The sequence below is a fragment of the Rhinolophus sinicus genome, chromosome 15 (assembly GCF_057876585.1).
Source record: "Rhinolophus sinicus isolate RSI-liver-muscle chromosome 15, RSI-T2T, whole genome shotgun sequence".
NCBI classification, from domain to species: domain Eukaryota; kingdom Metazoa; phylum Chordata; class Mammalia; order Chiroptera; family Rhinolophidae; genus Rhinolophus; species Rhinolophus sinicus.
Genome location: NC_142515.1, coordinates 91,271,806 through 91,286,866, shown reverse-complemented (window position 1 = coordinate 91,286,866; position 15,061 = coordinate 91,271,806). Strand labels below are relative to the sequence as shown.

Below are 15,061 nucleotides of genomic sequence, written 5' to 3'. Positions count from 1 at the left end.
GCCAACAATAAACTGGGCAAGTGCCATGTTTTGTTTCTAGTCTGCACACAGCCTTGCAATTCGTCATTAGCCCCACTTTATGGATGAGAAAAAGGGGCTTTGACCAAAGTCACAGAGCTGAGTGGCTGAGCCAATTCACCCCTAGCTTAGTATCCAAAGACCCTGCTCTTCCCCCTATAACCACATGACGTCCGGGCTCAACTCTGATTTCTACCCAAATCGTGTTCCGTCTACCATATCCCTCTGGCAAGGGAATCCAGATGGTCTAGAACTATATGCAATATTTTAACATACTAAAAATCAATTGATGGCCACATACAGTTGCCAAAATTAGAGGGAAAATTCTCTATGTGCGACGTTGGTGCCCGCAAAGACTCAAACCTACTTTGACGTAGTGCTTGGTTTCCCTCTTCTCTACTTCCTTCAGGCCCCATCTGGCTGGACAATGTCTACTGCAACGGCAAAGAGGCAACCCTCGCAGCCTGCTCCTCCAATGGCTGGGGTGTCACTGACTGCAAGCACACAGAAGACGTGGGTGTGGTGTGCAGTGACAAAAGGATTCCTGGGTTCAAATTCGACAATTCATTGATCAACCACATAGAGGCAAGTCATGCGCTCTTGATGACTCCTTCAAGTGACTGTTTCCTCCTTGCATGTCACTCTCTTTGTGTCTACTGATTCCAAGAAGTGTGTGTGAGCCCTGAGAAGGGAGGCCCGAGGCAATTGGATTTGGTGTGGGGACCATTGGGGGAGGATTTCTGAAGAAGGGGATGCGATGCCATCAACGGGGAAAAGACATTCCAGACACAGAGAACAGCTTGGGCCGAGGCACAGAGGAATGGAGGTGTGAACTGGGGATACGTAGGCCAGTGCTGCTCATGTGTGAATCTGGGAGTAGTGTGAAATGAAGCTAGAAAGGTGAGCATGAAAGGCCTTCTGTACTATGTTCAGGAGCTTACCCTTTGGACTAGGAAAGTGTATTAGTTATCAATCGCTGCATAACAAATTACCCCCCAGATTTTGCAGCTTCAAACAGCAAACTTTTATTATCTCACATAGTTTCTGAGGGTCAGGAATCCAGGAGTGGCTTAGCTAGTTGATCCAGTCTCTCATGAGGATGCCGTTAGGCTATCAACTGGGGTCGGGAGATGGTCTCCCAAGTTGACTCATGCGGTTGTTGGCAGGCTTTAGTTTCTTTCTGACCGTCAGCTGGCGCCCTCTGATCCTCTCCACACATCCTCTCTATAGATCGCCTGAATGTCCTTAAGACATGGCAGTTGTGTTGCTTCAGAGAGAGAGAGGGAGCAAAACGTGGAAGCCACAGTCTTTCATAACCTAATCTTGGAAGTGATATTCCGTCATTTCCACTGTATTCTATTACTCACACAGATTAACCATGTATAGTGTGGGAGGAGAATACCCAAGGGCATGAAGGCAGAAGGTGGAGACCACGGGGTATCCTCTCGGAAGCTGGCTACCACAGGACAGTTGTTCCCAAATCTAGCTGGGGATCAGAATTACTTCACAAATGCAGATACTGGGGTCTCACCTTAGCCTACTGAATCAGGATCTCCCACTATGGGAACAGGTTACTTCTTCAAGCTCTCTCAGAGGATTCTAATGTTGCTGCCTGACCCAAGTCAGCATTTGGGAATGGCAAAAGTCTCCTGACCCTTCTACATTTATGGCTAAATTTCAGATTTCTTTTCAAGAGATTCTCCACTTAAACAACAAAATTAGCAAATATTTATTGCACTAGTCTTACGTTCAAGGAATGTGGGCTCAGGGCTGGAGGAGTAGGCAGCCAAGACTCCTTTCTCAAGGAATATATTGGGGTCACCCCAAGGGGCTGTGGGAGCTGCCCTGAGTCCAGACTAAGGAGTCTTTACTGTGCTTTAACCTTCAGCTTACCCCAGACTAATGCTGAAGAAAGGTGATTCTTGAAATTGCCCTATTTGGGTTCCAGAGGAAGTTCTACCCCGATTGTGGTCTTTACATTTTTCCTCTCATGACTCACACTGTCCTGCTCTTTTCTCATATGTTCCTAGAGCATTCTGGGAGCTTATCCAAACCTGTATTATAGCATGGAAAAGGATCTCCAGCCTTCTCTCAGCTGGCAGGAGACCATTTCTAGCTGACATTCTTCAAATGCTGCTATTTTATTAGAAATAACTAGAAGTGATTGTTATAGAGTTGATGTACTTTATTTAGTATTCCAGTTACCATTGATAACTTTGCTTTACCGTGAAGTTTATGATTTGGAGTATAGACTTTTCCAACTCAGTTTCACACTTTCCGTCTCCTCTCTTTATAAGCTCATACAGAATAATTAGCACCCATTTGTATGTATCTCATCTTTCCAATGAGGGCAGGGGCTATATCTAATTCACCATTGTATCCAACAGAAATAATGTTAGCATTTAATTTGAACAACATGTCTAACCCCCAAGTTTTCTCCTTCCCAGGAATTCAAACCAAAGATCATTATCCCCATAGATGAAGAATCACCCAGGACAAAATATCAAACAAAACAGTGATGACAAGCACACAGAAGCACATCTTTCCTTCATAGCATTGCCCTGCCTTCTAGAATAGTGAGTTATTTATAACATCTTTAATGGGCCTCTGTTTGGCCTAGGATCTCAGGATAATCCACTTGGATTGTCAAGTGAAGATCCGGGCTTCTGGGCATAAAAAAGTCATTCTTTTCAATCAAAAGGACGTGGGCCAAAATGTCAGTGGGTTTGTCACTAGGAAAAAATGATTCTGGGAAAGGATTCTGTGAGTATCACTTCAACAGAGAAGTTTTATTGAATACCTACCTCTATGGGGAGTTCTGATGCTGAGTATTTGGAGGGCAAACAAGATGGGTCATATGAAAAGCAGAACCTTAATTGGGTAGAATAGGCCGAGGGAGGACTGAAAAAAATCTGTTGGAGAATACTTTCTTATTCTGGAGGGGCTGGAGTCCACGATAGGAAAGGTTGGTCCCTATCTTTCTTCCGGACATTTGTTGGGTGTCTGCTGCATACAGATATGATCTGGGACACCATTGGGGGAAGAAAATATGGCCCTTGTCCTCCAGGCCTTATAACCTGAGAACACAAGATGCATGTCTTGGGGAAAGCTGGAATGTCATTCCAAGGCAGGGAGCCTAGATCCTAAATGAATTTACAGCAACCTAGAGAGGGCTAGCTGGGGGGACATCTGGGTAGAAAGGCTGGACGACTTCCACAACCTTCCATCCTCTGCATTTTCCTAGAAGGCTTCCCTCTTACTGTCGGAAAAATCAGACTGATTGCTATGAATGAACCAGACTGGGTGGTGGCTGTCTTGTCCCGCCACAGACACTGAGGAAACTTTCAATGGATGAGCAGTCCCCTGTAACCTCTTCCGTTTGGTATCGGATGAAAGTAGGTCATGAGAGGGCCTCGCTCTCAGAGTGTCTGAGGAGAGCCTTTGAGAATTGTCAGACGAGTCTTCCATCCAGGGCTTCGTGGCTAAGGTCTGTGCTTACTGGCAGTGCTGGCCTGACGGGCAGGGAGTTGCTCAGACCACCTACAGTGGATTTTTGTGGGATGCTGAAATGTTTCTCTGAAATACTTCATGTAATAGCCTGTGTTAGTAGCTGAAGTCATGAAGTCATTCCTCTTGGCTAAAGAAATGTCCCCTATTAAAGGTTGTGGACAAGAGGCGAGAAGTAGGTTTGGTGGATGTGCCGTTAGGTGGAGTTACAGTGTACTGACTAATGGTACCCAGGAGAACTGCTGAGTAGTCAATGTGAGGACAGTAAGTGGGCTCTACTCCCACTTCCCCATCGCGTATCAGAAATTCACATGGAGATTAAAATAAGTACTGATCAAATTAATAGGAGACACAAAGCGGGAAGGGATTGCTGGAATATAACATTAGGGAATGAGATTCAGAAAAACCTCAGTAGGTTGAAATAATAGGCCCCAACTGTAACATATTAGGGACCATTGTAATGTCCTATATCAAGGTCCATGGTGGGGAAAATCATCCACAGAGTGAAAGCTAGAGAGAGTGACTGAAAGGGTTGATTATGTTTTTTAAAAATCCCTGAAGGGGATTGGTTGGCTGAAAGCTCAGTATAAGCCAAAGGTATGATACGGCTGCTGAAAAAATTGAATATAAACTGATGCACTGATGGAAGTTATTTTCCTAAACTCTTTCCTTTTTGGACCAAGAACTGAGTGCAGGATTCAGTTCTGGGGCCATTTCTCAAGTAGGTCACCCAGAGAAAGAACTAGCAGAAAACGGACAGATTGGGAAACCATGTCATATGAGGAAATGAAGATATTGGGTCAAGAAAAGAGTTATGGGGGGAGACATGTCTGTTCTCTTCAAATATTTGTGTCTGTTTTCTTCAAATATTTGAAGTGCTACCATGGAGACGATGTTTATGATTTGTTTTAAATCCCAGAATTAAGATGGATGAGAAGGTAATGGGATGTAGACTTCAGCTCAACATGAAAATTCTGTAAGACTGAGGGCTGCCCTTTTGCAGTGGATGCCCTTTTGCCCTATTAGTGGTGAATTCCTTGTCACTGGAGTAGTTCAACCAGGAACAGGATGGCCGCCAACCAGGAAAATTGCAGCCAGATTCCTGCATTGGGAAGGAAGCAGGATGAGGTGATTACTAAGTTCTAAGATCACTTGTTACTCTGCATTTATGAAAATATACCCAGCCCACGCGGAGGGCAACCACAGCTGGTTGTTGGCAGTGTCCACCATTGTGTGAATCAGCGTTATACATCAGAGAGAGAGAGAGAGAGAAGGGATGCCAGCTGTGCGCTCCATTCTCTCCCTGCCTCTTCTCTGACCCCTCCCAACCTTGGCCTTGAAAGTAGGAGCAGACTTTTTGCCCTCACTGTTCCATATCCAAGTGTGAAAGCTAAAGCCCTCCCTCCACTTTCCCCCATTTGGGGCCTGTAGATTCAAAAATGACGAAGAGTGAAGTGTGGTCAAAGTGAAGTGTCAGTTAATGATTTCTCCATGTCTTGAGACCCCAGGTGTAAATGAATGTGATGCAGACACCCATCTCTTCCCACCCCTACTCTGCAGAGGTGTGGTGGGCTGTATAACATCGATCCTCACTGACCCCTGGAGACTGGGGACAGATCACAGAGCTTTAGAGATGACACTCACAGGTGTGAGCCTTCTCACGAGCACACTGGAATTCCCCAAGCAGAGAGTGGAAGAAAACTGTGCATCAGTCTAGACCAAGTTCATCCCACTCTGGGATGCCAGAGGCATGAGTCACTTAGCCCTGGGGCCTGGGTGACGGAATTTCACTCGCTGAGCTAGCTGTGCTTGCAGTGGCTCCTGCATCCGGCTTGGGGGCATCCTCAGGGGCTCCTGGACACTTCATAAGCATACCTTTCTCATTTGAATGACCCCACCACAAGAGAGGTCACAGGTTTGGACCTTGAGCGACCTGGTGGCCAGCAGCTAACACAATGGGCAAGTCCATTTTCTTTTTTGAGATGAGCAGGTTGAATTCTAGTGCCTTCCAGCTATGCCGGTCTGCAATCCAGAGTGGCAATGTTTTCTCCATCAGAATGACACAGCAGGTACTCATCTTTTACAAGGTAGTTTAAAATATTCTGTAGGGGAAAAAACTCAGATGATTTCTGTAAAAGTGCTTGCAAACTGTAGAGGTATTCCTACCACTGACTTACCAGTCTGGGTTCATTTCACCCAGAGAATTAACCAAGCGGAGTCTCAGTTCTCCCATTTCCGATACAGGCTGTCCTGTCACATCTTGCTGTGTATTCTAAGGTTTAGACCCCCGAGTTGAAGGCAGGACACCTGAGTTCCACAGGTCCTGGTGGAGCCTGAGACTTGCAGCTGTATGTCCGAAGTGACTGACCCTTCTGGGGTCTCTGGAGACCTTACTGTATGTAAAATAGCATTTTTTTTGTAAGGCCAAGGAGTCTCAAACCTTGAAGCCCCAAAATCGTAACAAAAGATAAGGAGGAGCAAAAAAAATAAATAAATAAAATGGGAAATACTTTTGGTTCCAAGTGAACAAATCTTTTTAAACCCAGAAAACAGAGCCCCAAACAAACCTCCCAGGATTTCAGAGGCTCTTAAATCAAGAGGCTTTGTTTCCTGTCTGTGGCGGGTAGACAAGTTGGAAAAAGCATCAGATAAGGAGAGATTACAAATCCAGATGCCCTTCTGTGCAAACCTCTGGACACTGGCTGTTTTGCACATTGCTAAGTCATGTGCTCATGGCACGGCTCGTGGCTAGGGCCATGTGTGGTTACATCAGGGAACATTCAGGTCTTTTCCTTTTCTCCACCTCCCCACCACACCTTCTTTTCGACCCACTTTTTAAAAATTCCTTTGCAAAAGCAATTAGGTGACCAGAACTGATTGGAAATCCCTAGGCTGTGAGATTTAGGTGTGGCCTATCCCCCAGTAGCCTCGAGGGGCCTCAGTTTTTCCTTTGTGACAGCAGGCAGCCCAGGAGGTCTGGAGAGGCCAACAACAGGACTGGAGGGGACGAGGACAGAACTGGGAGAATCTGGTACCCCTGCTCTCCACTCTTTCATATCCTTCTGGAAGGGCGCTGAGACCTGAAAAAGCTCTTTCTTCTCTTAACCACACGGACTGAGGCTGTTGCGAATTTTTTAAATTCCAGGAGTCCAGGTTTTTATTAGTCACAGTCAGCTGCCAAATGCTTCAAGATTTTCCTCTCGGCAGCAGCAGCCTTATCGCACCAGCATCTGGGGGCTCCCGGGGATGGAGGCCCCAAGCCGAAAAGGGAGTGATTAACTCTAGAAAGGCCCCAGCACCTCCCAGCCAGGACTTTTGTCCCCCCCCACCAGAGAGGAGGTGCGGCAGGTTACCCTCGGTGGTTAAGGAAAGAAAGGGAGGCTGTGTTCATCTCTGAGCAGTTTAGAAGGTGGTGGTCCCTCCAGGCCTAAATATAGACCCACATCTCCCCATGTCCACAGGATAGCTGGACGTCCTTCCTCTGTTGGCAGGATGAGAAATGGTTGCAAGTGGCAGTTTGTGCCAGACTCTTCAGCAAGGGAGTACAGAGTTACCCTGGAAGCCCATAGCTCTGAATCCCCAGTCCTGCCCAAATGTCCAGCTGTCCTGGGAGTTTGGGAAAGAGGATGGATGAGATCCTATCCGGTGCTAACATCCCGTGACTCTGTTTATCGAGGGCCTCTGGGTGGTCATGCTTGCCAGCCATCACAATGGACACCAGAGAAGTAGTTCTAAGGTGATCTGTTTGACAAACTAAAAATAGGTCACAGCATCTGAAAAGCAAAAGGGAATTTATCCATTGTCAATTTGTTGTGTGTGTCTAACACAACAAAATATTTGAGATTGTGCACATCCTGGCAAATCTGGGAACCTGATTCGTGGACAGAGCTTTGCACACACAGCCCTTTGAAAAGTGTAAATACCATTGTATTGATAATTGTGAGATGAGATAAATGAATAAATAACGTTACTTGCAAGATGAAATAAATGAATGGACTTTAAGTACGCAAACTTGGAACAGTGTGGGGTGGATGGTAAGTTGTATGGCAGTTTGGAAAGGGAGAGGTTAATGGAGAGAGGTCAGTGTAAGGGGTGCTGTATGGAAGGAGCAGGATCTTGACGTGGGCCAGACAAAGCCTCTCTCTGCCCTGGTTGGGGGGATCCATTCTGTAGAGTGGTCTGCTGATGTGACTAGGGCAGGCTGGTGGTCTCCAGTCTGGCTCTGCAATGGGCCCCAGTGGTTCATTTGAGTTACCTCCGCCATGCTGGAGGGCTGTTGCTAAGGCGGCTGGAGCTGTATCCATTCATTTAGTTGTTCAATACATGTTAATTGAGCACCAGACCCTCTGCTAGGCCCTGGGAATAGAGGGATTAATGAAATGAACAGACAGTCTTGTCCTGCTACAGCTTTGCTGTCTAATAGTGGAGAGAAATGATTTCCCAGATCATTACTTTGTTACCAAGGTGATGATTGCTTTGAAGAGAAACATCAGGTACCCCACCTGGGAGTGTGGTGGGTCACTGGGCCTGGCCCACTGGTCTGTCAGCACCTCCGCTGGGTCCTAGGGCCTGGTTGCTGGAGCAGGTCTCCTGCCAGCTTCCTGCAGACAGCAGGCCTTGCCTGTTCTCCAAAGAATCAGCCTCTGTTACCTACCCCAGTGCTTTCAGGTTGGAAAAAGAAACAGTATTCGATTTTCCAGCAGCGTTGCAAAGTTCTTGATTTATAGGAGGAGGGCCCAGACAGACTGTGGCTTTTTCCTCTGGTAGCTTAGCATGACCTCAGCTCTCCACTCCACCCTCACCCCGTCCCCTCTACCCCGCTTGGTCTCCATCACAGAGCTGAGGAACAGACATTGCCACAATGCCTTCCCTCTCCCGTTTCACCCATCAGACCCAGTCACAAGCCACTGGCTGGAAAATGTTACAGGCAGCTTCTTATGCTATGAATTCCTGATTTGATCATCAACAGGGGATAATTACAGTGTACCCTGGTTCCCCAAAAATAAAACCTAGTTGGACAATCAGCTCTAATGCGTCTTTTGGAGCAAAAATTAATATAAGACCCAGTATTATATTATACATATTATATTATATTATATTATATTATATTATATTATATTATATTATACATATTATATTATATTATATTATACATATTATATTATATTATATTATATATATTATATTATATTATACATATTATATTATATTATATTATATTATATTATATTATATTATACATATTATATTATATTATATTATATTATATTATATTATATTATATTATATTATACCCGGTATTATATTATAGTAAAATAAGACCAGGTCTTATATTAATTTTTGCTTCAAAAGACGCATTAGAGCTGATTGTCCGGCTAGGTCTTATTTTCGGGGAAACACGGTAGCTAGACTCTTCTAACACAATATGCTTCACACGCTTTACAGATAGTACCCACTTAGCTAAACCATCTAAACATGTGCTGAGGATCAGATCAGCTTTCAGTGCAATAGCTTTACTTGCAATCAGATTTCAAGGGGAAAAGGAAGGGTGTTAAGTACCTCAGATGACAAGAACACAGGGATAAAGGGCAGACATTCTGCTTGTGTATCCATACGTCACATAAGTAGTGTTTATGCTATGAAGGGAGGCAAGCACTGCCTCGCTGTTTACTTTGCATTCAACAAAGAATAAAGGGAGTCTTTATGAAATTTTTAGCTTGGGAGCCCAAAGTTTCTAGCTAAGCTGAATTCCTGTAATCGGATTTTTCGAAATTATTATTGGTTCATTCCAAAAATATTCAAGGACCCACTATGTGTCTGTCTGGCACTAGGAGCTGTGGGTAATAACGAAAATAACAACAACAACAACAAAATGAGGCACAGTTCTGTCCTTGAGGGATTCACAGTCTGACGAGGCAGCAAAAGCATGTGGACTGATAAAGAACAGTACGAGAGGGTCAGGATAACCACGGACTGAACGAGTGATTCAGAGGGCAAACGTTAGAAGGATAAGAAGAAATTTATGTGAATGAGCTATTTAGGGGAGGGGGCTTCATGGAGGAAGTGGTGCTGTTTCTTTCCCCTTCTGTCATGAGTGACAGCAAGAGATTCGCCTGTCTGATTGACCTGTGTGTCCCAGAATCTCACAGTGCCTGGGACATCATAGCACTCAACAGATATTTTTTGAATGAAATTGTCCCTAACACATAGAGAGAAGGGAAGAGAGAATTGACACTGGGATTCAAAGAGTGACAGCAGCAAGATGGTGGGAAAAGCTCACTGGCTGGAAAAAGGGAAGGGAGGGAATGAGATGGGCTGATCAAGGAGTCTCTTGACCAGAGCCTAAGGCCTGGGGCATCACATGAAGGTTCCTAGCAAGACACGTGAGGACACTGTGGTCAGGGTGGGTGAACGGGCCAGTGGTGTGTTCTCATGGCCTGGGCCAGTGAGTCACTCAGACTGAGAAGACATGCAGGGCCCATGGGAAATGATGGAATTATATGCCCTTCTCCTGTTTTCACAACTGTCATGGAACACCTGACAGGAAAACAGAAGAGGGGATGGAAAGGTGGTAGAAGGATAGAAAAGGCTTTGCTGGGCAGAATGGGCTGTAAGATAGAGGAAGACAGAGGGTGCAAAAGGCACGCAAGCCTTCTGGTCTGCAAACTGGAAGGGCTGGAGCCTCACCCAGTGAAAGCAGGAAATGCTGAGGGCATCCTGGATGTGTTTGGTTTGAGGTACTGAGGAAGGTGCCATGCTAGCAGTTGGGAAAATGGATCGCTATCTAATAAGACATTTTTTGAAATAGCTAAATAAAGAAAACTGCAGGTTTTGAGAGCAAGATGCAGGACGCTGTTAAAAGTAGAAGGAGTAGAAGGAAGGGACTTGCTAAGTGAGCAGAAGTTGTGTGGAATTAACCGATCGTGCATCCTAGTTGGGATAGTGGTGGACTCATATGTCATCACGGTCCTCTCACCCCAACACTACTCCAAGAAGTCTGGGCTGATGTTCGATTACCACTTCTAAAGTATGGCGTTGCCTCAAAAAATTAAAAACAGAACTATGATCCAGCAATTCCACTTCAGGGTATTTATCCTAAAAAACCCAAACCACGAATTCAAAAAGATGTATGCACCCTTATGTTCATTGCAGCATTATTTACAATAGCCAAGAATATGGAAGCAACCTAAGTATCCATCAATAGACAAATGGATAAAGAAGATGTGGTACATATATACAATGGAATGTTGGCCATAAAGAATGAAATCTGGCCATTTGTGACAACATGGATGGACCTAGAGGGTATTATGCTAAGTGAAGTAAGTCAGACAGAGAAACACAAATACCATATGATTTCACTTATATGTGGAATCAAAAAAATAAAATATAGGAACAAACTAAGCAGAAACAAATTCATAGACGCAGAGAACATTTCGATGCTTGCCAGATAGGAAGGGTTTGGCGGATGAGTGAAAAGGGGGAAGAGACTAAGAGGTAACAAATTGTTGGTTACAAAACAGTCATGAGTTGTGACAACATGGATGGATCTTGAGATTATTATGCTAAACGAAGTAAGTCAGACAGAAAAAGTCGAGAGCCATATGATTTCACTCATAGGTGGGATATAAAACTGAAAGTGACAAACAAAAACTCACAGACACAGACAACAGTTTAATGGTTACCAGAGGGTAAGTGAGGAGGGGGAGGTGGTAGAAGAGGGTAAAGGGGGTCAAATATATGGTGATGGAAGGAGAACTGACTCTGGGTGGTGAACATATAATGCAATGTATAGATGATGTATTACAGAATTGTACGTTTGAAACCTATATAATTTTGTTAACCAATGTCACCCCCAATAAATTTAGTTAAAAGAAAAATAGTCATAGGAATGTAAAGTACACCATAGGGAATATAGTCAATAACTGTAATAATTATGCATAGTTCCAGGTGGATACTATTTGGGAGGATCACTCCATAAATTATATAAATGTCTAGCCACTATGCTGTACACCCGAAACTAATATAATATTGAATGTTGACTGTAATTGAAAAATAAAAAAAATATTTAAAGAAACAATTTATTTAAAAAAATAATGGCTTCTAGAGCAGAGGGAAGGAGGATCTTTGGGCTAAGATCTGGCCCTTGCAAACGTTCTTCCCTGGGGGACTATGTGCTAGTGCCCAGTTTCCAGATAAATTGTGAAGTGCGTTGGAGGCTTCCTTGCTTTCTTGCCTTGCCTCCCCCTCTGTCTTCCTCTGATGCAATCTCCAACTAGACTTTCAAAACTAGCGATTTTCCCTCATTGGCGACAGCCCCACACTGTCACGTTGTGGAATTTGCAAGTTATTCACCAAGCTGCAAATGTGAAATATTCAGGCACAAGACCAGAAGTCCAAGCTCTTCACCAGCCTGCTGGCTGAGGCAGGCAGGTCCTGGCCTCACTGCACCTTGATTTTCCCTTTTGGAAGCAGGTGATAAGCGCTCCCAGTACTCAGGCCCTCCCTGGGGATGTGATTAGCTCTGAATAGGGCAAGTCCAGAAGGTTCTGTGGATTGCCTGGAGGGAAGCCTTTTGGAGAGCTAGGTAAACTACTGCCTCTGGCAAGGGGGACAGCATTCAGACTTTAATTTGAATTTTAAAATGTGCCAGACACTTTACCAGCTTCTGGGCTATCGGGCTTAATGTAAATCTAACAAGTCTAGAGAGCCCTTGGTTAGAAACGGAAAATGTGTCTATGTTTTAATGTTTCAAATCCTCTCTTCTCTTTTGGAGTCGAACTTCTAGGGGAGGAAAAAAACAAAACCTAGCACTTGTGGTTATGGAAGGGATTCCACAGCAGTGAAGTAAGGAGGGAAGTGATGTGTGTCTGCCTGTGTTTTTCTACACAGAGGTCTCTGAGCAGCCTATGGGAGCTTGTTAGCTAGCAGTGAGTGCTGAACGTGAGCCATGCAGGGTTCCCCTGCCTCCCCAGGCCTGAGTCCAGGAGCAGCTGGGAGTCAGCTCTGCCCTCACGTACGAGCACTTGGGTCTGACTCACCACTGCTCCAGGCGGGTGCAGGGTGGACTTTGCACAGCACTGGCCAGGCCCCAAAGGGACCACCTAGAAGCCAGACCCAGGCCCTGCCCTATGTGGGTCAATTCTAAACCAGGCAGGGAGTGGGGGGGTAAAGACCTCTCAGAGACCAGTGGTTACTAGTCTAGAGCGTGGGCTTGGAGTCAGAACTCAGTTTTCACCTTTGTTTGCCTACTGATTGGCTGTGTGAACTTGAGAAGTTGCAAAACCTTGCCAAGTTTTCTTGTTTTTTTCCCCTGTAATGTGGTATACCATTAGTCTTCTCACAGGTTGTCGTGGGAATTAATCAAGGGAATGGTCAGAAAGTTCTCAGTGCAGAGCCTGACGTGTAATGACTTGGTTGGTGATTGATAAAATAAGGGCCTTGCAGTCATTATTTTTCAGAGAAGAGGCAAGCCCTATGGTTGGGAGGAGGCAGGGTCCATGGAGGGGAGAGACTGTATTTTGTTGAATGAATGAATGAGACTTGAGTCCAACAGAATGGAAAGGAGTTGGTTCTGTGGACAGAGAAGAAACAACATTCCATTCTGAAGGAACAATGCGTATAAATAAGCCTGTCCTGACTGCTCCTCCAATGCTTTGGAGGGAACAAGTCCCTCTGGCCCTGTCCTCCACCACATAGGTACACAAACAGACGCACACTCCACACATACAGAGACCCACACAACACAGTCACACAACCCTGCATGTACACATCGTCATGTGCGGATACAGACAAAAGGCCCATCCCACAGAGACATATACAGATACACAGATACACACAGACACACACACAAAGTTGGTTAAAGGCCAAGGACGACACCTGTTCTAGCACTTTCTCTTCTTCAAGCCGCATTTCCCACATCCTAGAACCCACCTGACTTTCCCCACCAGTCCTGCTTCTGCTGAGCCTCTCCCCACACAGGGCCTTCCTCCTCCTCCTGTCATAGCTGGGGTGCTGAGGTTCACATCTCCCCTTAGCCAGCCTGCACTGCTGCCCCATGGCAGGGTGGCAGGAAGGTGAGTTGGGGGCAGGATCTGTAAATGCAATGAAGTCTGTCCAGCTCGCTTGCCCTGTGAAGCCGCAGGGCTGATGCCACAGTGGTAACTTTCCTTCAGGCATTATGCATTACACACTGGAATCCCGGCCCCGCCTCTGAGGTGGGAGGACACAGGCCTGTTTAGACCTCAGGCCTTTTCATGGCTCACTCCTGTCCACGTGTCTTGGTGGCACGGGTCCTGTGGCCCGAATGGAAGCTGTAAAGAATCCAGGATCCAAGCTGGCTGAAATCATCCTGCCACTGGCGGCTTTCCTTCCGCTCTGTGTGGAAAGGAACCAGGGCCAAATGCCATCACTGCTGGCCCACATACTTTCCACTGCCCTGCAGGACTGGTGGAGCGGGGCCTGGCTTTGCACCCGAAAGCCAGTGGTGAGGAGACACGATTCCCTGGGCACCAAATAATGGTCCTGTTCACCCTCATGGTTCATTTGCATCCTGGCTGGACAGGGGCTTGGGCACTTGGGTCACGGGGTCCCTCCCTGCTCGCACCCCTGCCCAGCCCTACCTCTCCCTCCCTGACCCAGCTCAGAGATCTTTTCACCTATACCTCAGGTCTCCTGCCTCTAGATGGTCCTGGGGAGATCATTGGTGTCAACCAATTTCTCTTGTGGAAAATGCGGATGACAGTAGCCATAAAGCACCTCGTTCTATTGACTGGAGACTAAGTGAGAGAAAGCACATAAAGCCTTACTGCTGGGCTCACATTGCAACGTTATTGATACATTGCAATTCATCAGATCTGAGTATAGATTTGGAGCTGGGCACAGTGAAGGGGTTGGATGGGGAGGTGGAATCAGTCATGAAGGACTGTGGGCACCTCACTAAGAGATTTGGGAGTTACTCCATAGGTAAAGAGTGGGCAGTCAAGGGATGAGATTAGAGAGAACTTTCTGGTGGCTGGCCCTGTGACAGATGGATGGAGGAGGGAGATGGAGGCGGGGACTCAGTTAGGGAGCCTTGCAAGAGCTGGTGGTGGTCCCAAGGGGCAGGGGCAGGGGCAGCACAGAGATCTTCTCACCTGTACCTCAGGCACTGCTCCCCTAAGGCTTTGGAGGGAACAAGTCCCTCTGGCCGTGTCCTCCACCACATATGGACACAAACAGATGCACACTCCACACATACAGAGACCCACACAACACAGACACACAACCCTACATGTCCACATCGTCTTGCGCAGATACACACAAAAGGCCCATCCCACAGAGACACATATACAGATACAGACAGACACACACACACACACACACACACACACACACACACACACACACTAAGTTGGTGAAAGAACAAGGACAATGATACTTGTTCTAGCACTTTCTCTTCTCCAAGCCGCATTTCCCACATCCTAGATGGGAAGAGAGGAGGGGCTGGAAGTGAAAGATTCAGGAAGGAGTGTCCATAGTGTTTGAGGGCAGATTGGGT

At 46.0% G+C, this 15,061-nt stretch overlaps 1 protein-coding gene across 3 annotated transcripts in view; it reads left to right on the top strand.

The window, feature by feature from the left end:
- LOXL2 (lysyl oxidase like 2) overlaps positions 1 to 15,061 on the top strand; it is a 92,400-nt gene that overhangs the window by 32,915 nt on the left and 44,424 nt on the right. For all 3 annotated transcript variants that reach the window (XM_019714737.3, XM_019714728.3, XM_019714719.3), the window contains exon 3: positions 428 to 603. In XM_019714737.3, the coding sequence (XP_019570296.2) occupies positions 428 to 603 (176 nt within the window). The remainder of the gene's footprint in view (positions 1 to 427; positions 604 to 15,061) is intronic.